This window comes from Mobula hypostoma, chromosome 2 (assembly GCF_963921235.1).
Source record: "Mobula hypostoma chromosome 2, sMobHyp1.1, whole genome shotgun sequence".
Classification (NCBI taxonomy): domain Eukaryota; kingdom Metazoa; phylum Chordata; class Chondrichthyes; order Myliobatiformes; family Myliobatidae; genus Mobula; species Mobula hypostoma.
Window position 1 is genome coordinate 115,035,514 of NC_086098.1, and position 25,076 is coordinate 115,060,589.

Genomic DNA, 25,076 nt, shown 5'->3' on the forward strand with positions numbered 1-25,076 from the left:
TCCGTGCCGAACTCTTACTCTCACCCCGTCCCACCGACCTGCACTCAGCCCATAACCCTCCATTCCTTTCCTGTCCTGTAGGTTCTGTGCTGTAGGTTTTCTGTGTTTCTATGTTTCAAATGTTAAAAGGCCTAGAGTGGATGTGGAGAGGATGTTGCCATGACGGGTAAGTCTAGAACTTGAGCGCACAGCCACAGTTTAGAAGGATGCCCATTTAAAACAGAGAAGAGGAAGAATTTCTTTAGCTAGGGGGTGGTGAATCTGTGGAATTCATTGCCACAGGCGGCTATGAAGGTCAGGTCATCGGAGGTATTTAAGGCAGAGGTTAATAGGTTCTTAATCAGTCAGGGCATGAAAGATTACAGGGAGAAGGCTGGAGAATGGTGTTGGGTGTGAAATGGATCAGCCATAATGAAATGGCAGAAGGCTCGATGGGCCAAATGGCCGAATTCTGCTCCTATGTCTTATGGAAACACTTCCCCTTTACGAAAGTGCACAGGTTTAGATGGAAATAAGGGTTAAAGGGTTGGCATTTGGAAGAAATGTTGGAGCCACAGACTCCCGCAACATTTAAGTATCTAGAAGTTCACCAGAATCATCCAAGTCCTAAAAGGCTACAGACCAAAGGCTGGTAAACAAAATGACACAGATGTGAATGCAATAATCAGCACGGACATGGTAGGCCATAGGGCTGTGAGATTCTGTGACAGAATGCTGGCAAGTTTTGCCTGCTCTTTGGGCGGGGTGACAGAGTTTCAGTTTACTGTAGTTCAGACTCTTATCAGCAGCCCACGTCTGGCCCAATCCCTAGAGACAGTCCACCACACAGCCAGCTTGCTGGAGTTACAGGCAGAACACATGGATCCTAAAAGCTGAGGTGGGAAGAAGCGATTCTGCTTTCTGACTGCATGGTAGCTCTGGGGACAAGTGAGGTCTGATTCTGGGAGAGCCTACAGCAGCTCCCTTCACCACTTTATCTCTGAAGTTATTTCCACGGACTACATCCTCATCCAGAGGCCTGTACACAAAGCACAGGGGTTGTTTGAGACAAGGGTCATCACAAATCAACACTTCACAAAAAGGTTCAGAGACAAGGATCAGAAGCCAGTGATCACATCATGTGCCACTCAGTGCCCAGCAATGCATCCATTCCCTCCTCCCACACCAGCCCATATTTAAAAGACATACCTATGCCAGTGTTGGCACTGACAACAAGCATGGCAAAATCCGGGCAATAACTGGTCAGGCCAAAGATGGTAGTCTTTAGGTACTTGTGGTGCCCTGCCAGGTCAATGAAGGTGATCATCTTGGAGGCACTTTCACAGATGACTTCTGCTGTCCGTGAACCACTGTAATTTACCACCTTCAGGAGAGGGACAGCAACATATTAGACTACAGAGAGGTAAGCCTGAGCCTGACCCAGGTATATTCAGTGGGCCTGAAGGAGCACCAATAACCTAAAAACCTAGTCTATGCATTGTGAACTGGGAATGGAGTCCCATCCTCTATCCAGAGAGTGCTGGTGTGACACCCCACCTTCACTCATTGCCATGTGTGGTGGAAACCTGGAAAAGAGTGGTGAGGCAGAGACTCCCACAACATCGTAGTGGTGCCTAGATGAGCACTTGAAGCAGAGACCAAGTGCTGGTAAATGGGACTTGTAGCCACGGATGTGGTGAGCCATTTTTTGTACTGGATGACTTTGAGCTTGGACGAAAAAAACACTTGGAAAAGTACATGGATAGGAAAGCTTTCAGGACTAACCCATGTAGACAATTTGGTTGGGCTGAACGGTCTTGTCCTGTGCTCCATGACACAGAGCAGCAGCAACCTAGCACAGGCCAACGACATACTGGAGGCCATTCAGTACATTGTCCCTAGTCTTCCCCTTCAGTTGGTGCGGGTTGAACATTTCAAGGAGATGGTACTACGCTGAGCAGACAGATAACATTCTTCCCTGGGATGTTTCAGGAGATACCTCTTGAACCTTAACTCTCTGCCATCTAAACCCAGTATTGGAAGGATATTAGAATGGCCGTCCCACAAACCCACCCCAGCCTTACACTTCGCCACAGACCTTGACAGGATGGTTAATCCTAGCATTTCTGGCACTGCCCTGCTCTGCTCCAGATCAGATAATTCTATATCAGGCCAGGGAGGCAGGGGAATCTGTAGGATCATAGATCACAACTGTACCTCTCCTTTGCTGTTGAATCCCAGGATTTCAAAGCTTATGCTGGAAGTTCGCCCCGACTGGATTTCATGTAGGTGCCTGAAGAGGTTGAGTCGTGCTCTACCACGCCCATTGTCCAACTCGCCCTGTGTTAGGACTCCCAGCAGAGTTGACTTCCCAGAGTCCGCGTTCCCGAGAACTGCCACTCGCAAGTCGAGGAACTGCAGGAGGCGAGAGCACAGGTTACACCTGCCTGTCCCTGCAGAGCTGTGTACCAACTGCTCCCTCAAGGTATCCCCCTCCTCCTACCGCTTCACCTGAATGCAACATCATAATCTTCATTCACACTATTCAACCCACCACACCTGTACCAGCTCTTAGAAGGTCCATCAAATCCACAAACACAGTGTGGTGGGAAAGTCCTTGACTAATAATCCAGAGCATTTGACAGTCCAATCACCCTTGCTCCATCTTTGTCTCAGGATACAGCTAGGCACTGGAAGCTTCAGCATATTACATATTACCCCACAGCTTATGAGTCATCGCCGATGGATCATGTCTGACTTGCCAGTCTGGGGAGACTCTGGATTTCAGTGATATACACTCCATCAGTGAGACCACAAGATAGAGGAGCAGAATTAGGCCATTTGGCCCATCGAGTCTGCTCCGCCATTCAATCACAGCTGATCCTTTTCCCCCCCTCAGCCCCACTGCCCAGCCTTCTCCCTTTAACCTTTGATGCCATATCCAATCAAGAACCTATCAAGCTTTGCTTTGAATACACCCAATGATCTGGCCTCCACAGCTGCCTGTGGTAACAAATTCCACAAATTCACTACCCTCTGGCTGAAGAAATTTCTCCGCATCTGTCTTAAATGGACACCCCGCTATCTTGAGGCTGTGCCCTCTTATCCTACACTCCCCCACCATGGGAAACATCCAGGCCTTTCAACATTCGAAAGGTTTCAATAAGATTCTTCTAAATTCTAGTGAGTACAGACCCAGAGCCATCAAACATTCCTTGTATGATAACCCTTTCATTCCTGGGATCATCCCTGTGAACCTCCTCTGAACCCTCTTCAATGCCAGCACATCTTTTCTTAGATAAGGAGCCCAAAACTGTTCACAATACCGAAGGTGAGACCTCTCCAGTACCTTATAAAGCCTCAGCATCACATCCCTGCTCTTGAATTCTAGACCTCTTGAAATGAATGCTAACATTACATTTGCCTTCCTCACCACCAATTCTACCTGCAAGTTAACCTTTAGTGGGTGACAAAATGCTCGGGGTACAGCTGACAGAGTTCTTCACACCCTTAGACAAATTACAACACTGTCCCCTGTGAGCAGTGGCCGTCACCATGTTTCAGTGGTATCTGGGAGAACGAGGGGACCAGTTCCGGCCTGTACCTGCTGATCATCAGGAACTTTCCGAATCAGCACCTCGGCTATCCGCCTGGGCGAGTCCAAGTCGTATGCCACGTTGCACTCCCGCAGGATCGTGATGTCAGCTCCAACCCTGTGCACAAAACAAGCACAGCTCAGCAACCAGCAAACACACAGACCCTGGGCTCAGCCAACACGGAGGCAGACACAGAGCTCTGACGTGCATCAAGACGGGATTCCAGTACCCTCCCTGCTCCAAGATAATGAACATAATTACTTCTCTGCCATCTTGCGCAGGGTCTTGAGTGAAGCCTTTAGCTCATCTTCGGAGAGCCCCACCAACAGACCATTGTCTTCCACCCCGATCTGGTAAACGGCCTCACCACGGCCCTCCTGAAGGCGCCACTTCATCTGTGTGACCAAGTGCTCGAAGCGGTACTGTGAGGGGTTGACTAACTTCAGCTAAGGATACAAAGCATGAGTTACTAGGCAATCAGAGGCATCTGAAGGGACACAAGCAGCTGGTTTGGGATCACATTAAATCCCATCCTCCTGCTACATTTGACCCTTTCCAGTTTGTTTATCACTCAAGTTGGTCTACTGATGATGCCATAGTCTCTGCACTCTACTCTGTCCTGTTCTACATGGAAAATAGTGCCTCATGTACCAGGATGCTGTTTATCGGCTTCAGCTCAGTGTTTAATACAATCACCTTTCAGAAGCTGACGGATAAACTATCCTCATTGGGTCTCAACACCCCTTTCTGTAACTGGATTTTGGACTTCTCGACAGAAAGGCCAAAATGCGTGTTGGCAGAGGCACCTCATTGTGAGCACCAGTACCTCCAGGGCTGCATGCTCAGCCCACTGCTGATGTGTGACTGCACCGCTACCAAATCAAGTTTTCTGATGAGACCAGTTGTTGGCATCATCAACAACAATAATGAGCTGGCATACAGAGAGGCTTTAGGGTGGTGCAGTCTAACCTCTCCTCATTCGTGAAGAGAGTTAGGAGCATTAAGTTTCTGGGAATGCACATAATGCACACTCATCTGGCCCCTCAACACCATCTCTTTGATCAAGAAAGCACTGCAGCATCTCCACTTCCTGAGATTAAGGTGAGTGAGGCTCCCCCACCCCCCATTATAATCAATTTCTACAGGAGCACGATCAAGTGTCCTGACCAGCCTCATCACTATCTGATAAAGGAATTGTAAGTCTCTACAAAGGATTGCGAAGACAGCTGAGTGGATCATTAGAGTCTCTTTTCCATCTAGAGATATTGATCAGGAGTGCTGATTGTTCACTGTCGACTGGATGGGAGGGACCACTGACAATTCAGAGCCCTTAGAATTGTCAGTGATCCTTCCCATCTGTCCAACAATCTCTTTAACCTAATCATCAGGAGGGAGATCCATAGGATGGGTAAGAGTTTCTTCCCCCAGACTGCAAGGTTACTGAACTCCCTGCCACCATGCAGGTCTCATCACACATGAAGTGCCAGTAGCATTATACTGTTTACTTTTTAACTTGTGCCACAAATACACCTTAGTACTTGTGAATTTACGAGTGGTAATATTACTTTGTTTTATGTTTGTATGTATTATGTACTGTGTTGTGCACCTTGGTCTGGAGGAATGATGTGTATGGCAATAAACTTGAAACTTGATTCATCCAAAAGTCAGCAGCAAGACCGAACATATCCTCCCTCTACCTCCACGGAAGTCATCCAAATCAAAAGGCACTCACACCATACAGGCTGCTCTTGGCCCTAAGTGGCTGAGCCCTTGTCTGCAGAGTCAGCTAGTCCTCCAGAAGACAGTCAGAGAAAGATCAGCTCTGCACCTACTCATCAAGACCCATAAGAACTGCTTGAAAGGGATCATAACACAGTGCATTACCAAACACATCAACTAGTCCCCTAACCTGGAGACCCCTGTCCAACTCACCTTGTACTCAATGTTTCCTTCTTCTGCCTGTAAAGAAAGAGAAAGTATTAATATTATCACACACAGCACTGACATCCCATGAAAATCCCCCCTGTACAGACACTGCCAAGAACTGGCGTACAGCAGTGAAATACATCGGCTGGTTGAGTGGTGTCACAACATTGCACTCTATATCAGTAAGACCAAGGAATTCATTGTAGGCTTCAGGAAAGGGAAGGGAAGTCATGAAGGTATACCAAACCTCATAAGCAGTCTGCAGTGGAAGGGGTGAGCAGCTTCAAGTTCCTGGGCATTAATATTTTAGAGGATTCATCCTGGGCCCAACACATTAATGCAATCACAAAAACAACACAACAGCAGCTATACTTCATCAGGAGTCTGAGGAGAATCCCACAAATTTCTACAGATGTACAGCGGCGAGCATTCTGACTGGCTGCATCATCACTGGCACGGAGACGCCAGTGTGCAGTATCAAGGCTGCACAGGCTGGTAGAGTCAGTTAGCTCCAACATGGGCACAGCCTCCCCACAATCAAGGACATCTCCAAAAGGCAGTGCCTCAAGGTAGCATCCATTAAGGACGCTCATCACCTGGGCCATGCTTTATTATTATCACCATCAGTAACCTGAAATCCCACACTCAGCCTTCGCCCCCTCTGCCATCAGATTCCAGAATAGTCCATGAGTACCTCGTCACTGTTTCGCTATCACACTTTTTAATACTATGACCCCAGTAATTCTTTATACCTCGCACTGTACTGTTACCACAAAACAACACATTTCACAAGTGATGATAAACCGGATTCTGACAATAGCTACTTCCACAAAGCAGGACTAAGACATCTGTACTGCACAGTCAAGACTGGGACTTGATTCTTTATGAGTGTGTAAATTTAAAGGCTTACTGTAGAATATTCAAAGGAATTACTGTGTTTTTGGCACTTTGGCCCTGAAGTAATGCTGTTTCATTTCATGGATCTTCATGTATGGCTGAATGACAATTAAACTTGAAGTTGAATTTGAAGTTCACCCATGAGCCAGAGCTTTCCCAACATAACACAGGTACAGAGCTGGGCATGACATTCATTGCAGAGACTGGTGAGAACTGTTTTAAACTAGCAAACAGAGCACTGCTGGGTTACTGATGCCATTCTCTCTGTGGCAAACATCAAGGGGAAGAGAATGAAGAAGCAGGCAACAGCACAGCAATGGCTGATAATTGCAGACACAATAGCCAGAGGGCAGTTACATTCTTCCTGCATGAACAGAGTGAACCTTAAAAATACCCCTTGTGTGAAAGGTTTGAGTCGCTGCCATCAATTCAGTCTACACGTTAATTCCCAGGTTCATAACCCAGCAAACTAATCATTCCACTGGAAGTCTGGTGCCCACATGAAGCTGCCTTTGAACAACTGACTCCAACTATCCTGGAGACCAAGATGTTGAGGATTTAAAGTGCTGTGACTCATTCCCAGCATCCTCACACCTGGAGATTCGAATGGGCCAGTGGCGATCTACGTGATTAACATCAGCAGCACTACTACCTCGCAGGGTGGGACCAGCAAATCTAGGCAGACTATGGCAGGGCTGGCCCTTCCTGCCAGAGCCCGTTCAAACACCGGCTCACTTGCCGAATTGCCCCCGATTACTTGGGCAGGTAGCAGGGACATCTCATAACAGTTTAACACTCTGAAGCTAGAAGCAATCGCACAAAATGTCTGCCTGGGATGCGGGGGGAGGGGGTCAATTGTTGATGATAGAGAGCTAAAGTAAGACATCATGTTGCAAACAAGTTGCACCCATAGAGAGAAACAGAATCAATAATTCAGGTTCAGGATAATTCATCACAACTGGGAAAACAAGTGTGTTTTAATTTAACAAGATGGGGAAGATAGATAACAGTGTGATGGTGTTTAGGGTACAATCACTAAGTGAAGAAGGATATAGTGCTTCATTAATCACTAAATGTTAGCAGAGCAATAGGGGTGAAACTGGAACACCAAAGAAAGCAGTAGCAATCTGAAACGGTTAATTCGAGACAGAAAGGGCAACCTGAGCATGGTGAGGTAGTCACAGAGAAGAAGGGCATCATGGTTGGGGAATTCAGGAATTATCAATAAACAGCTTTGTAAACTGGCTATGAACATTACCTCACCGCTCCTCCTGATTGTATTATTTATTTTGCAAGTCATAATAATGATGTCCCTGTGCTATAGTGTTGCCGGAAAGCAACACATTTCACGTCATTTAAGTCAATGATAATAAACCTGACTCTGGTATTGCGGTGGTGGATAAATTTTCAGGGCCTGAAGAGATGCATCGCAGGCTATAGGGGGAGGCAAAGGCAAAGCTTGCTGAGAATCTGAAAGAAATTTTCACCTCATCTCCTGCCACAGATGACTGGGAGACAGCAGAGTCATACAACATGGAAACAGGTACTTTAGCCTATCTCACTCAAGCTGAACAAGAGTACACGTGCTAGATCCCCACGCTCACGCTTTGCCCATATCCCTCCCAAAGCTTTCACCCCCAATTACTTTCTTCAGGAGTAGCAGTTATCAGCCAGGTGACAACAGGTTGGTGATTCCAACATCAGTGGTAGGGAAGCTATTGGGGGAAAAGAAGAACAACAACACAGATAGTGGGAAACTTCATGAACTTTTTCCTTAGATGTAACACCAGCTATAATTTGCTCAGCAAACCATGATTGGATCACTCTTGCTGTTCTGACTTTGTGACTCAAGGGAACATGTTTCCATAACTCCCACGGTCCCTGAAACCTCACCGTATCCTGTCTCCCACAGTCCCTGGAACCTCATGGGGCTCCCTGTTTCCCGCAGTCCCTGGAACCCCACAGGTTCCCGTCTCCCACAGTCCCCGGAACCTCACTGTCTCCCCGTCTCCCACAGTCCCCGGAACCTCACCGTCTCCCCGTCTCACACAGTCCCCAGAACCTCACTGTCTCCCCGTCTCCCACAGTCCCCAGAACCTCACCGTCTCCCATTTCCCACAGTCCCCAGAACCTCACCATCTCCCCGTCTCCCACAGTCCCCAGAACCTCACCGTCTCCCATTTCCCACAGTCCCCAGAACCTCACCATCTCCCTGTCTCCCATAGTCCCTGGAACCTCACCGTCTCCCCGTCTCCCATAGTCCCCGGAACCTCACGGTCTCCCTGTCTCCAACAGTCCCTGGAACCTCATGGGGCTCCCTGTTTCCCGCAGTCCCTGGAACCCCACGGGTTCCCGTTTCCCACAGTCCCCGGAACCTCACTGTCTCCCCGTCTCACACAGTCCCCAGAACCTCACTGTCTCCCCGTCTCCCACAGTCCCCAGAACCTCACCGTCTCCCATTTCCCACAGTCCCCAGAACCTCACCATCTCCCTGTCTCCCATAGTCCCTGGAACCTCACCGTCTCCCCGTCTCCCATAGTCCCCGGAACCTCACGGTCTCCCTGTCTCCAACAGTCCGTGGAACCTCATGGGGCTCCCTGTTTCCCGCAGTCCCTGGAACCCCACGGGTTCCCGTCTCCCACAGTCCCCGGAACCTCACTGTCTCCCCGTCTCCCACAGTCCCCAGAACCTCACCGCCTCCCATTTCCCACAGTCTCCAGAACCTCACCATCTCCCTGTCTCCCACAGTCCCTGGAACCTCACCGTCTCCCACAGTCTCCGGAACCTCACAAGTCTCCCTGTCTCCCACAGTCCCTACAACCTCACCGTCTCCTTGTCTCCCATAGTCCCCGGAACCTCACCGTCTCCCTGCCTCCCGCAGTCCCTGGAACCTCACTCTCTCCCCGTCTCCCACAGTCCCCAGAACCTCACCGTCTCCCCGTCTCCCACAGTCCCCAGAACCTCACTGTCTCCCGTTTCCCACAGTATCCTGAACCTCAAGGGACTCCCTGTTTCCCACAGTCCCTGGAACCCCACAGGTTCCCGTCTCCCACAGTCCCCGGAACCTCACCATCTCCCCGTCTCCCACAGTCCCCGGAACCTCACCGTCTCCCACAGTCCCCAGAACCACACCATCTCCCTGTCTCCCATAGTCCCCGGAACCTCACTGTCTCCCTGTCTCCCACAGTCCCCAGAACCTCACCGTCTCCCTGTCTCCCATAGTCCTCGGAACCTCACTGTCTCCCGTTTCACACAGTATCCGGAACCTCATGGGGCTCCCTGTTTCCCGCAGTCCCTGGAACCCCACGGGTTCCCGTCTCCCACAGTCCCCGGAACCTCACCGTCCCCCCGTCTCCCACAGTCCCCGGAACCTCACCGTCTCCCACAGTCCCCAGAACCTCACCATCTCCCTGTCTCCCATAGTCCCCGGAACCTCACTGTCTCCCTGTCTCCCACATTCCCCACAACCTCACCGTCTCCTTGTCTCCCATAGTGTCCGGAACCTCACTGTCTCCGAGTCCCTGGAACCTCACTGTCTCCCCGTCTCCCACAATCCCCGGACCCTCACTGTCTCCTTGTCTCCCACAGTCCCCAGAACCTCACCGTCTCCCCGTCTCCCACAGTCCCCAGAACCTCACTGTCTCCCGTTTCCCACAGTATCCTGAACCTCATGGGGCTCCCTGTTTCCCACAGTCCCTGGAACCCCACGGGTTCCCGTCTCCCACAGTCCCCGGAACCTCACCGTCTCCCACAGTCCCCAGAACCACACCATCTCCCTGTCTCCCACAGTCCCCAGAACCTCACCGTCTCCCTGTCTCCCATAGTCCCCGGAACCTCACCGTCTCCCACAGTCCCCGGAACCTCACCGTCTCCCCGTCTCCCACAGTCCCCAGAACCTCACCATCTCCCTGTCTCCCATAGTCCCCGGAACCTCACTGTCTCCCTGTCTCCCACATTCCCCACAACCTCACCGTCTCCTTGTCTCCCATAGTGTCCGGAACCTCACTGTCTCCCTGAGTCCCTGGAACCTCACTGTCTCCCCGTCTCCCACAGTGCCCAGAAACTCACCGTCTCCCTGTCTCCCACAGTCCCTGGAACCTCACTGTCTCCCTGTCTCCTACAGTCCCTGGAACCTCATAGGGCTCCCTGTTTCCCGCAGTCCCTGGAACCCCATGGGTTCCCATCTCCCATCGTCCCCGGAACCTCACCGTCTCCTCGTCTCCCGCAGTCCCTGCAACCTAACCGTCTCCCGTCTCCCACAGTCCCCGGAACCTCACCGTCTCCCCGTCTCCCACAGTCCCTGGAACCTCATGGAGCTCCCTGTTTCCCGCAGTCCCTGGAACCCCATCTCCCACAGTACCCGGAACCTCACCATCTCCCTGTCTCCCACAGTCCCCACAACCTCACCGTCTCCTTGTCTCCCATAGTCCCCAGAACCTCACCGTCTCCCTGTCTCGCATAATCCCCGGAACCTCACCATCTCCCTGTCTCCCATAGTCCCCGGAACCTCACCGTCTCCCCATCTCCCATAGTCCCCGGAACCTCACTGTCTCCCCGTCTCTCACAGTCCCTGGAACCTCACCGTCTCCCCCAGTTCCTGGAACCTCACTGTCTCCCCATCTCCCACAGTCCCCGGAACCTCACCGTCTCCCCGTCTCCCGCAGTCCCTGGAACCTCACCGTCTCCCCGTCTCTCACAGTCCCTGGAACCTCACCGTCTCCCACAGTTCCTGAAACCTCACTGTCTCCCCGTCTCCCATAGTCCCCAGAATCTCACCGTCTCCCTGTCTCCCATAGTCCCCGGAACCTCACCGTCTCCCACATTCCCCACAACCTCACCGTCTCCTTGTCTCCCATAGTGTCCGGAACCTCACTGTCTCCCTGAGTCCCTGGAACCTCACCGTCTCCCTGTCTCCCACAGTCCCCGGAACCTCACCGTCTCCCGTTTCCCACAGTCCCCACAACCTCACCGTCTCGTCTTCCATAGTCCCCAGAACCTCACCGTCTCCCTGTCTCCCATAGTTCCCGGAACCTCACCGTCTCCCGTTTCCCACAGTCCCCAGAACCTCACCGTCTCCCTGTCTCCCATAGTTCCCGGAACCTCACCGTCTCCCGTTTCCCACAGTCCCCAGAACCTCACCGTCTCCCCGTCTCCCGCAGTCCCTGGAACTTCACTGTCTCCCATTTCCCACAGTCCCCGGAACCTCACCATCTCCCTATCTCCCATAGTCCCTGGAACCTCACTGTCTCCCTGTCTCCCACAGTCCCTGGAAGCTCATGGGGCTCCCTGTTTCCCGCAGTCCCTGGAACCCCATGGGTTCCCATCTCCCATAGTCCCCGGAACCTCACCGTCTCCTCGTCTCCCGCAGTCCCTGCAACCTAACCGTCTCCCGTCTCCCACAGTCCCCGGAACCTCACCGTCTCCCCGTCTCCCACAGTCCCTGGAACCTCATGGAGCTCCCTGTTTCCCGCAGTCCCTGGAACCCCATCTCCCACAGTACCCGGAACCTCACCATCTCCCTGTCTCCCACAGTCTCCACAACCTCACCATCTCCTTGTCTCCCATAGTCCCCAGAACCTCACCGTCTCCCTTTCTCCCATAGTCCCCACAACCTCACCATCTCCCTGTCTCCCATAGTCCCCGGAACCTCACCGTCTCCCCATCTCCCATAGTCCCCGGAACCTCACCGTCTCCCCGTCTCTCACAGTCCCTGGAACCTCACCGTCTCCCCCAGTTCCTGGAACCTCACTGTCTCCCCATCTCCCACAGTCCCCGGAACCTCACCGTCTCCCCGTCTCCCGCAGTCCCTGGAACCTCACCGTCTCCCCGTCTCTCACAGTCCCTGGAACCTCACCGTCTCCCACAGTTCCTGAAACCTCACTGTCTCCCCGTCTCCCATAGTCCCCAGAACCTCACCGTCTCCCCATCTCCCACAGTCCCCAGAACCTCACCGTCTCCCACAGTTCCTGGAACTTGTTATACTGTGTAACAACAAAAAAAGGGAATATAAAGAGTGTGGGCATACCAAATTCAATAGTCCACAAATCTGCTAAACCAGCACCCACCACGAGTGTTCTGGATTATAAAAGTGTGACTGTTCATTTTGTAGCAGCCTGCCATTAGCTTTATAAATAAACCCAGCTATTTTCCTCTTCATACATTCATGGCTTATACTGAAGTACAAATTTCAGACTGAACTTTTTCATATTCAAGCAATTTAAAATTCCATCATATAATAGTCACTCTTTCGTTGGAGTCCCCTTCATTTCGGACAATCTTTACTTGCACCTCTACTTTCCTTATTTACGTTGTGTTCTACATCATTGCTACAATTCAGAGGCTTATAACCAGGCCCCATGTCTCCTTTGCTTCCCCTAAACTAATCTGCACAGCATTCTGTTCAGCACTAACTCTCCTTTTTTATTGTGAGACCCTCCAAAATATTGACGATCCTGGAATTTCTGGCTCCTCCTTTGGTTACAATGCAATCAGATAAGTAACAGAACTTTCATTATTTATGCAACGAGCACTGAACTGCAGCCGCAACTGTCCATTACACACAGTGCCTTTGAATTTACTCAGAAACAATTTCCTATAAAGTATTCTAGCTGCTGTTTGTTTTGCTTTCACAACATACTTTGTTCCTCAGTGCTCTGGCCAGGACACCATCCACTCCAGTCCTGTTTTATGTACTCCTATCCTCTCAGCCTGGACATCACGCCCCCCTCCCACCACCCCTGCCCCAGCCGTAACCCCTCCATGCCCCCCAAATCCCCCTGCCCCAGCCATCACCCCTCCGTCTCCCCCAAACTGGGTTCCGGCAAACTAGCAACAGAGGAGCTGAGGGCAGTGTGGACAGGGCCAATGAACTTAACCTGTTCTTTAACAGATTTGACAGTGTGGTCCCTGCCCATCCCCCACATGAGCCATCTGTTGTCGGCCTCCAACCAAAACATATTCCACTCTCCCCTCCTACCCCTCCTCACAGTCCCCCACCCTGCTCTCATGACTATACCCCTTCCCCACACGAAACCACCACGGTGGGCTTCACAGCTGAACAGGTGAGAAGACAGCTGAAACGTCTCAACCCAAGCAAGGCTGCAGGACCGGATGGTGTCAGTACCAGGGTGCTCAAAGCCTGTGCCCCTCAGCTATGTGGAGTACTTCGCCATGTATTCAACCTGAGCCTGAGGCTCCGGAGGGTTCCTGTGCTGTGGAAGACGTCCTATCTCGAAGACGCCGCGCCCCAGCGGCTTCAATGACTACAGACCAGTGGCATTGACCTCCCACATCATGAAGACCCTGGAGAGACTTGTTCTGGAGCTGCTCCGGCCTATGGTCAGGCCACACTTAGATCCCCTGCAGTTCGCCTACCAGCCCCGACTACCATGCCATCGTCTACCTGCTGAACCGTGTCTACGCCCACCTGGACAAGCCAGCGAGCACTGTGAGGGTCATGTTTTTTGACTTCTCCAGTGCGTTCAACACCATCCGTCCTGCTCTGTTGGGGGAGAAGCTGACAGCGATGCAGGTGGATGCTTCCCTGGTATCATGGATTCTTGATTACCTGACTGGCAGACCACAGTACGTGCGCTTGCAACACTGTGTGTCCGACAGAGTGATCAGCAGCACTGGGGCTCCACAGGGGACTGTCTTGTCTCCTTTTCTCTTCACCATTTACACCTCGGACTTCAACTACTGCACAGAGTCTTGTCATCTTCAGAAGTTTTCGGATGACTCTGCCATAGTTGGATACATCAGCAAGGGAGATGAGGCTGAGTACAGGGCTACGGTAGGAAACTTTGTCACATGGTGTGAGCAGAATTATCTGCAGCTTAATGTGAAAAAGACTAAGGAGCTGGTGGTAGACCTGAGGAGGGCTAAGGTACCAGTGACCCGTTTCCATCCAGGGGGTCAGTGTGGACATGGTGGAGGATTACAAATACCTGGGGATATGAATTGACAATAAACTGGGCTGGCCAAAGAACACTGAGGCTGTCTACAAGAAGGGTCAGAGCCGTCTCTATTTCCTGAGGAGACTGAGGTCCTTTAACATCTGTCAGACGATGCTGAGGATGTTCTACGAGTCTGTGGTGGTCAATGCTATCACATTTGCTGTTGTGTGCTGGGGCAGCAGGCTGAGGGTGGCAGACACCAACAGAATCAACAAACTCATTCCTAAGGCCAGTGATGTTGTGGGGATGGAACTGGACTCTCTGACGGTGGTGTCTGAAAAGAGGATGCTGTCCAAGTTGCATGCCATCTTGGGCAATGTCTCCCATCCACTACATAATGTACTGGTTGGGCACAGGAGTACATTCAGCCAGAGACTCATTCCACCGAGATGCAACACAGAGCGTCATAGGAAGTCATTCCTGCCTGTGACCATCAAACTTTACAACTCCTCCCTTGGAGTGTCAGACACCCTGAGCCAATAGGCTGGTCCTGGACTTATTTCATAATTAACTGGCGTAATTTAAATATTACTATTTAACTACTTATGGTTTTATTACTATTTAATTATTTATGATGCAACTGTAACGAAAACCAATTTCTTCCGGGATCAATAAAGTATGACTATGACTATGACACCCCGTTGCCCCAGCCGTCACCCCTCCCTGCCCCCCCAAACCCCCCTGCCGTCACCCCTCCCTCTCCCTCAAACCCCCTGCCCCAGCCGTCACCCCTCCCTGCCCCCCCAAACCCCCCTGCCGTCACCCCTCCCTCTCCCTCAAACCCCCTGCCCCAGCCGTCACCCCTCCCTCTCCCCAAACCCCCTTGCCCCAGCCGTCACCCCTCCCTCTCCCCTAACCCCCTTGCCCCAGCCGTCACCCCTCCCTCTCCCCTAACCCCCTTGCCCCAGCCGTCACCCCTCCCTCTCCCCTAACCCCCTTGCCCCAGCCGTCACCCCTCCCTGCCCCCCCAAACCCCCCTGCCGTCACCCCTCCCTCTCCCTCAAACCCCCTGCCCCAGCCGTCACCCCTCCCTCTCCCCAAACCCCCTTGCCCCAGCCGTCACCCCTCCCTCTCCCCTAACCCCCTTGCCCCAGCCGTCACCCCTCCCTCTCCCCTAACCCCCTTGCCCCAGCCGTCACCCCTCCCTCTCCCCTAACCCCCTTGCCCCAGCCGTCACCCCTCCCTGCCCCCCCAAACCCCCCTGCTGTCACCCCTCCCTCTCCCTCAAACCCCCTGCCCCAGCCGTCACCCCTCCCTCTCCCCAAACCCCCTTGCCCCAGCCGTCACCCCTCCCTCTCCCCTAACCCCCTTGCCCCAGCCGTCACCCCTCCCTCTCCCCTAACCCCCTTGCCCCAGCCGTCACCCCTCCCTCTCCCCTAACCCCCTTGCCCCAGCCGTCACCCCTCCCTCTCCCCTAACCCCCTTGCCCCAGCCGTCACCCCTCCCTGCCCCCCCAAACCCCCCTGCCGTCACCCCTCCCTCTCCCTCAAACCCCCTGCCCCAGCCGTCACCCCTCCCTCTCCCCAAACCCCCTTGCCCCAGCCGTCACCCCTCCCTCTCCCCTAACCCCCTTGCCCCAGCTGTCACCCCTCCCTCTCCCCTAACCCCCTTGCCCCAGCCGTCACCCCTCCCTCTCCCCTAACCCCCTTGCCCCAGCCGTCACCCCTCCCTGCCCCCCCAAACCCCCCTGCCGTCACCCCTCCCTCTCCCTCAAACCCCCTTGCCCCAGCCGTCACCCCTCCCTGCCCCCCAAACCCCCTGCCGTCACCCCTCCCTCTCCCCTAACCCCCTTGCCCCAGCCGTCACCCCTCCCTCTCTCCAAACCCCCTTGCCCCAGCCGTCACCCCTCCCTGCCCCCCCAAACCCCCCTGCCGTCACCCCTCCCTCTCCCCTAACCCCCTTGCCCCAGCCGTCACCCCTCCCTCTCCCCTAACCCCCTTGCCCCAGCCGTCACCCCTCCCTCTCCCCTAACCCCCTTGCCCCAGCCGTCACCCCTCCCTCTCCCCGAAACCCTCTTGCCCCGGCCGTCACCCCACTGTCCTGCCCTGCCGTTTCCTTCTCCACAATCCCCCCTCCCCCGGCCATTTCTCACCTCGGGCGGGAGGAAGGGAGGGTTATTGCGGCCCCGCGGTCGACTCTTCGGCTTCTTGTGCCCGGGTTTGGACGCCGTACTGCCCTTGTTCTTTTGAGGCGGTCCGGACGCGGGGGTCGCGCCGGAGCCCGGGGCCGGAGTAGAGGGGGTCCCACGTCCGCAGGTAAGTCGCGCAGGGCCAGGTCCGGAGCCGCGTCCGGATGCACCCCGGGCCGGAACCGAGGCACGGCTGGAACTGGAGCCACGGCCCGAGTTCCCAGCGCTCCCCGCCCCTGTCCCAGGGCTTGGGACACCCCCAAACAACTCGCTCATCAGCGACTCCATGGCAACAAGCCCGGGGACCACTCAAACACCAACCGTCGACCGATGGCTTGCAGTGCGCCTGCGCCACCGCTTCCCCAAATCGCAATGAGCATGCGCAGTCTCCGACATAAACACTACTTAGTGCGCCTGCGCCGCCACCTCAGCCATCGGCGATTGAGAACACATCTGTACGGCGGGTGAAGAATGCTTATTGCCAATGCTTGTAATTACACCGGGTTAGAGGTGGACAGTGCTGTAATTCCCTTCGGGGATGTAGTTTATCTCGGTGAGAACAACTTCCCTTTGCTGATTGAACCCTTCTAGATTCTAGCGGGATATATCAAGGCAGGGACCAGAAGCTCTAATTCTTCAACTGAGTAACCATGGAGCAGAATCCATTCGTCAATGAAACGGATCTGTACGTGGAGAGGGGTTCGGTGATGATGGTAGTCCAAGGCGGGCAGGAGCGGGGCTGGGATTTGGATCAGAAGGGTATGAGGAGAGCAAAGAGGAGATGAAGTGTTCTAAAAGATTCTATTGACATGTTATGAACAAGAGGGTAACTGGGGAGAGAATAGTACATGCTGAGGATATATGGCCTAATTCTACTCCTGTGTATTATGGTCTTGGGATCTAATCGAATCTGGAAAGGCAAGGACTGATTAGGGATAGTCAGCTTGTATTTGTGTGTGGGGAAATAGTGCCTCACAAATTTGACTGAATTTTTTTGAAAGGGTGACCAAAAGATTAGGTAGGACCGTAGATATTGCAGAACAGGAGAGGGGTAGAACAGTGGAGGTTGCAGAACAGAGACAGACATCGTTCTCTGAAAGTGGATATACAGTTTGGCAGGGTGGTGAAAAACGTGTTGGTATGAATGCCTTCATCAAAAAGAGAATTGAGTAGAAGTGTTGGGACATCATGTTAGAACTGTACGAGTTGTTGGTGAGCCCACACCTGGGGTATTGTGTTCAGTTTTGTCCTCTCAGCCACAGAAAGAATGTGATTAAACTAGAAAGACTCACAATGACGTTGCTAGGTCTGGAGGGCTTGAGTCCGAAGGAGAGGTTTGATAGTGTGGGATTGCTTGCTGATGACACCACTACTGTAGGCCAAATCAAACGATGAATCAGCATACAGGAGGGAGATTGAAAATCTAGCTGAGTGGTGCCACAGCAACAACCTCTCACTCAATGTCAGCAGAACCAATGAACTGATTATAGACGTCAGGAGAAGGAAACCACAGGTCCATGAGCCGGCCTTCATTGGAGGATCAGAGGTGGAGAGGGTTAGTAACTTAAATTCATAGGTGTTATTTCAGAGAACCTGTCCTGCAACTACAAAGAAAGCATGGCAGCACCTGAGGGGGTTGCGGAGACTTGGCATGACATCTAAAGCTTTGATAAACTCCTCTAGATGTGTAGTGGAGAGTATATTGACTGGCTGCATCACAGCCTGGTATGGAAACACCAGTGCCCTTGATCAGAAAATCATCGGATATGTCTCAGTCCATCACAGGTAGAGCCATCCCAACCATTGACAACGTCTACATGAAGTGCTTTTGCAGGATGATCCATCATCAGAGACTCCCACCCCCCCAGGACATGCTTTCTTTTCACTGCTGCCATTTGGGAAAAGGTACGAGAGCCTTAGGACTTGCACCACCAGATTTAGGAACGTTACTACCCCTCATCCATCAGGCTTTTGAACAAGGGCCCATCTAGTCCATGCCAAGCCATTTAAACTGTCTACTCCCATCAAACTACACTGGGACCACATCCCTCCATACCCCTACCATTCATGGACCTATCCAAACTTCTCTTAAACTTTGAAATCGAGCTTGCATGCACCATTTGTGCTGGCAGCTTGTTCCCCTTAAATTTTTCACCTTTCAACCTTAACCTATGAACTCTAGTTGTTGTCCCACCCAACCTCAGAGGAAAAGCCTACTTGCATTCACCCTTCCTATACCCCTCATAATTTTGTATATTGCTATCAAATCTCCTCCCAAGGAATAAAGTCCTAATTTATTCAGTCTTTCCATATAACTCATGTCCTCCAGACACAGCAACATCCTTGCAAGTTTTCTCTGCACTCTTTCAACCTTATTTACATCTTTCCTGTAGGTAGGTGACCAAAACTGCATGCAATACTCCAAATTAGGCCTTGTACAACTTCAACATAACATCCCATTTCCTACACTCCACAAATAAGAGAAAATCTGCTGATGCTGGAAATCAAAGCAACACACAAAATGCTGGAGGAACTCATCAGACCAGGCAACACCTATGGAAAAGAGTAAACAGTTGTCTTTTCAGGCCGAGACCCTTCACCTGGACTACAAAAAAAGATGAGTCAGAGTAAGAAGGTGGGGGGAGGGGACAAAGAAGTACAAGTTGTTAGGTGATAGGTGAAACCAGGAGCGGTGAAGTAAAGAGCTGGGAAGTTGATTGGTGAAAGAGATAAAGGGCTGGAAAGGGGAAATCTGATAGGATAGGAGAGAAGACCATGGAAGAAAGGGAAGGAGGAGAAGTAGCAGAGGGAGGTGATGGGAAGGTAGATAAAGTGAATGAGGGAAATGGGAGGCATAGGTACTCAGCGAAGTGGTCTCCCAATCTGCAGCGGGTCTAACTGATATACAGGAGGCCACACTGGGAGCACCAGATACAGTAGATGAATGCAACAGACTCACCTGGAAAGACTGTTTGAGGCCTGAATGGTAGTGAGGAAGGAGATGTAGGGGCAGGTGTGGCATTTGTTCTGCTTGCAAGGATAAATACGAGGAGGGAGATCAGTGGGGAAGGACGAATGGACAAGGAAGTCACATGGGGAGTGATCCCTGTGGAAAGCAAAAGAGAGGGCATACAAGGAAGGTGTAGATGTCCTTGGTGGAGAAGAGTGAAGCTACGGAGAATTATGTGCTCGGTGGAGGGATCCCATATATACCTCCATCCCCCATCAGGAGGGCCTTAAAACTGCTTCTTTCTAGACAGCAGACCCAACCTGTTCCCCTCTACCACCATTCTCCTCCATTTGGTGGAACTGGCCCTCACTCCCAACAGTTTCTTCTCCCAATTCCTTGAAACCAAAGGTGTAGCCATGGGCACCCGAATGGGTCCCAGCTATGGCTGTCTTTTTGTTCCAAGCCTACACAGTTTATCACTCCCCAACTTTTCCTACACTACATCAAGCACTGCATTGGTGCTGCTTTCTCCACCCAAGCCGAGCTTGTTGACTTCATCAACTTTGTTTCCAACTTCCAACCTGCTTTCAAATTTGCCTAGTCCATTCGACCAACAAACAGCAGCCAGCATGTGGATTACAAATTACAGCAGGAGATAGAAAAGGTGTGTCAGAAGGGCAATATCATGATAATCATTGGGGATTTTAACATGGAAGTGGATTGGGAAAACCAGGCCAGTACTGGACCTCGAGAGAGAATTTGTAGAATGTCTAAGGAATGGCTTTTTAGAACAGCTTGTTGTTGAGCCCACTAGGGGATCGGCTGTGCTGGATTGGGTGTTGTGCAATGATTCGGAGGTGATAAGAGAGCCTAAGGTTAAGGAACCCTTAGGGAACAGTGACCACAATATAATCGAGTTCATTTTGAAATTTGAGGAGAAACTAAATTTCAATGTGTCAGTATTTCAGTGTAATAAAGGAAATTACAATGGCATGAGAGGGGAACTGGCCAAGGTTGACTGGAAAGGGACACAAGTAGGAAGGACAGCAGAGCAGCAATGGCTGGAGTTTCTGTGAAAAATGAGCGAAGTGCAAGACAGATAAATTCCAAATAAGAAGAAATTTTTGAATGGAAGAAGGACACTACCGAGGCTGATAAGTGAAGTCAGAGCCAAAGTAAAAGCAAAAGAGAGGGCATACAAGGACACCAAAGCTAGTGGGAAGATAGAGGATTGGGAAGCTTTTACAAACTTGCAAAAGGAAACAAAGAAGGTCATTAGGAAGGAAAAGATGAATTATGAAAGGAAGCTGGTGACTAATATCAAAGAAGATACTAAAAGCTTTTTTAAGTATATAAAGGGAGTTTAAGTATATAAAGAGAGTTGAGGATGGATAGAGGACTAATAGAAAATGACGCTGCAGATATTGTAATGAGAAACACAGAGATGGCAGAGGAACTGCATGCGTATTTTGCATCAGTCTTCACAGTGGAAGACATTTGCAGTATACCGGACATTCAGGAGTGTCAGGGAAGTGAAGTATGTGCAGTGAAAATTATGACTGAGGAGGTGCTCAGGAATCTTAATGATCTGAGGGTGGATAAATCATCTGGACCTGATGGAATGCACCCTGGGGTTCTGAAGGAAGTAGCTGGAGAGATTGCGGAAACATTAACAATGACCTTTCAAGAATTTAAAAACACAAACATGAGAAAATCTGCAGATGCTTGAAATTCAAGCAACACACACAAAATGCTGGTGGAATGCAGCAGGCTCGGCAGCATCTATAGGAAGAAGTACAGTCGACATTTCGGGTTGAGACCCTTCGTAAGGACTAATGGAAAAAAAGAGATAGTAAGAGATTTGAAAGTGGGAGGGGGAGGGCGAATATAAGGTATTGTTCCTCCAGCCTGAGTGTGGCTTCATCTCGACAGTAGAGGAGGTCATGGATCGACATATCAGAATGGGAATAGGATATGGAATTAACTCCCTAAGTGACTCCCTTATCCATTCGTCCCACCCCCCCCCCATCCCTTCCCTCCCGGCACATATTCTTGTAAGCGGAACAAGTGCTACACATGTCCTTACACTTCCTCCCTTACCACCATTCAGGGCCCCAGACAGTCCTTCCAGGTGAGGCGACACTTCACCTGTGAGTTGGCTGGGGTGACATACTGTGTCTGGTGCTCCCGGTTTGGCCTTCTATATATTGGTGGGACCCGACGCAGATTGGGAGACCACTTCGCTGAACACCTACGCTCTGTCCGCCAGAGGAAACAGATGGCCACACATTTTAACTCCTTTCCTGTTCTCCACCTCCCTCTGGTGCTCCCCTCCCCATTTTCGTTCTTCCAAGGCCCCCGTCCTGTGATACACTCCCTTCTCCAGCCTTGTATCCCTTTTGCCAATCAACTTCCCAGCTCTTAGCTTCATCCCTCCCCCTCCTGTCTTCTCCTATCATTTTGGGTCTCCCTCTCCCCCTCCCACTTTCAAATCTCTTACTATCTCTTTTTTCTGTTAGTCCTGACGAAGGGTCTCGACCCGAAACATCGACTGTACCTCTTCCTATAGATGCTGCCTGGCCTGCTGTGTTCCAGCAGCATTTTGTGTGTGTTGCGCCTTTCAAGAATTGATAGATTCTAGCATTATACCAGATGACTGGAAAATTGCAAATGTTACTCCGCTATTTAAGAAGGGTGGGGGGCAGCAGAAAGGAAACTATAGACCTGTTAGCCTGACATCAGTGGTTGAGAAGTTATTGGAATCAATTGTTAGGGATGAGATTATGGAGTACCTGGAGGCACATGACAAGGCAGGCCAAAGCCAGCATAGCTTCCTGAAAGGGAAATCCTGCCTGATTAACCTACTGCAATTTTCAAGCAGGGTAGACAAAGGAGATGCAGTGGATGTGGTGTATTTGGATTTTCAGTAGGCCTTTGACAAGGTGCCACACATGAGACTGCTTAGCAAGATGAGAGCCCATGGAATTACAGGGATGTTACTAGCCTGAGTGGAGCATTGGCTGATCAGCAGAAAACAGAGAGTGGGAATAAAGGGATCCGATGGAGTTACCAGTGGAATTCCAGAGGAGTCAGTGCTGAGACTGCTGCGTTTTACAATGTATATCAATGGTTTGGTCTATGGGATTGATGGATTTGTGGCTAAATTTGCTGATGATACAAAGATAAATGGAGGAGCAGGTAGTATTGAGGAAACAGAGATCCTGCAGAGAGACTTAGATAGTTTAGGGGAATGGGAAAAGAAGTGGGAAATAAAATACAATGTTAGAAAGTGTATGGTCATGCACTTTGGTGGAAGAAATAAACGGGCAGACTATTATTTAGATGGGGGAGAGAATTCAAAATGCAGAGAGGCAAAGGGACTTGGGAGTCCTTGTGCAGGATACCCTAAAGGTTAACCTCCAGGCTGAGTCAGTAGTGAAGAAGGTGAATGTAATGTTGGCATTCACTTCTAGAGATATACACTATAAGAGCGGAGATGTAATATTGAGACTCTATAAGGCACTCGTGAGACCACATTTGGAGTGTGCAGTTTTGGGCTCCTTATTTTAGAAAGGGTATACTGACATTGGAGAAGGTTCATGGAAGATTCATGAGAATGATTCCAGGAATGAAAGGGTTACCGTATGAGGAACGTCTGGCAGCCCTTGGGCTGTAGTCCCTGGAGTTCAGGAGAATGAGGTGGGGGGGGGGGATCTCATAGAAACATTCTGAATGTTAAAATGCCTGAACAGATTAGATATGGCAAAGTTATTTCCCATGGTAGGGGATTCTAGGACAAGAGGGCACGACTTCAGGATTGAAGGACGTCCATTTAGTACAGAGATGCAGAGAAATTACTTCAGTCAGAGGGTGGTAAATTTGTGGAATTTGTTGCCACAAGTGCTTGTGGAGACCAACTCATTGGGTGTACTTAAGGCAGAGATAGGGAAGTTTTTGATTAACCAGGGCGTCAAAGGGAATGGTGAGAAGGCAGGGGAGTGGGGATGACTGGAAGAATTAGATTAGCCCATGACTGAATGGCAGAGCAGACTCAATAGGCCGAATAGCCTGATTCTGCTCCTATATATATGGTCTTATCTCTGACACCTTCCTCTCCATTCTCGATCTGTCTGTATCTCTAGAGACAGCCTATCTACCGATAACTTTTATAATCTCACTGATTCTCACAGCTACTTGGACTATACCTCTTCCCACCCTGTCACTTGTAAAAATGTGATCCACTTCTCTCAGTTCCTCCACCTTGGCTGCATCTGCTCAGGATGAGGCTTTTCATTCCACAGCTAATGAGATGTCCTTTTTCAAAGAAAGGGGCTTCCCTTCCTCCACCATCAATGCTGCCCTCCCCCACAACACTTCCATTTCATGCATATCTGCCTTCACCCCATTCACCAGGGATAGGATTCTTCCTGTCCCTGGACAGCACATATTTCTCCGTAACTTCTGCTATCTCCAACAGAATCCCACCACCAAGCACATCTCCCCCCACTCCTTCTGCTTTCCACAGGGATCGATCCGCAGGCAACCCCTTGGCCATTCATCCCTCCCCACTGATCTCTCTCCTGGTATTTATCCTTGCAAGTGGAACAAGTGCTGCATCTTCCCCTACACCACCTCCCTCACTACCATTCAGGGCCCCAAATAGTTTTTCCAGGTGAGGCGACACTTCACCTGTGAGTCTGTTGGGGTTATCTATTGTATCCAGTGCTCCCAGTGTGGCCTCCTGTATATTGGTGAGATTGGGAGACTACTTCAGCAAGCAGCTGCAATCCGTCCACCAGAAAAAAATGGGATCTCCCGGTGGCCATCCATTTCAAGTCCACTGCTCATTCCCATTCCAACATATCAGTCCATGGCTTCTTCTACTATTGCAATGAGGTCACATTCAGGTTGGAGAAACACCTTATATTCCGCCTGAGTAGCCTCCAACCTGATGGCATGAACATTGATTGCTCGAACTTCTGGTAATTGGCCCCCTTCCCTTCATCATTCCCCATTCCCATTTCCCTCTCACACCTTATCTATTACCTGTCCATCACCTTCCTCTGATGCTCCTCCCCTCCTTTTTCTTCCGTAGCCTTTTACCCCCTCCTCCAGCCTTTCGCCAATGAACTTCCCAGCTCTTTACTTCACCCTTCCCCTCTCCGGTTTCACCTATCACCTTGTACTTCTTCATCCCCTCCCCCCAGAGTCTTACTCTTGACTTCTTACCTTTTTTTCTAGTCCTGATGAAGGGTCTCAGCACAAAATGTCAACTGTTTACGCTTTTCCATAGATGCTGTCTGGCCTGGTGTGTTCCTCCAGCATTTTGTGTGAGTCCTGTACTCAATACTTTGATTTATAAAGGCCAATGTGCCTAAAGCTTTGTTTATGACCCAATGCTTTGACAGCACCCTAATCACAAACTGTTCCAGCTGCTACCATCCGGGAATCGGTACCGCAGCATGAAAGCCAAAAACAACAGGCTCTGGAACAGCTTCTTCCACCAGGCCATCAGACTGATTAATTCATGCAGATACAATTGTATTTCTGTGTTACATTGACTGTCCTGTTGTACATACTATTTATTACAAATTACCATAAATTGCACATTTAGATGGAGACATAAAGATTTTTACTTATGTATA

At 50.8% G+C, this 25,076-nt stretch overlaps 1 protein-coding gene across 1 annotated transcript in view; it reads right to left on the minus strand.

Annotated features, from left to right (window-relative positions):
• Window positions 1–16,826, minus strand: part of LOC134342394 (GTP-binding protein 2-like) — a 33,831-nt gene extending 17,005 nt beyond the window's left edge. The window contains exons 1-6 of the mRNA XM_063040463.1: window positions 16,446–16,826; window positions 5,508–5,534; window positions 3,837–4,021; window positions 3,584–3,692; window positions 2,197–2,394; window positions 1,189–1,363 (exon numbers count right to left, since the gene is read on the minus strand). Coding sequence (XP_062896533.1) covers window positions 1,189–1,363; window positions 2,197–2,394; window positions 3,584–3,692; window positions 3,837–4,021; window positions 5,508–5,534; window positions 16,446–16,769 — 1,018 coding nt within the window. The 5' untranslated portion in view covers window positions 16,770–16,826. The remainder of the gene's footprint in view (window positions 1–1,188; window positions 1,364–2,196; window positions 2,395–3,583; window positions 3,693–3,836; window positions 4,022–5,507; window positions 5,535–16,445) is intronic.
• Window positions 16,827–25,076: the final 8,250 nt, after the last annotated feature.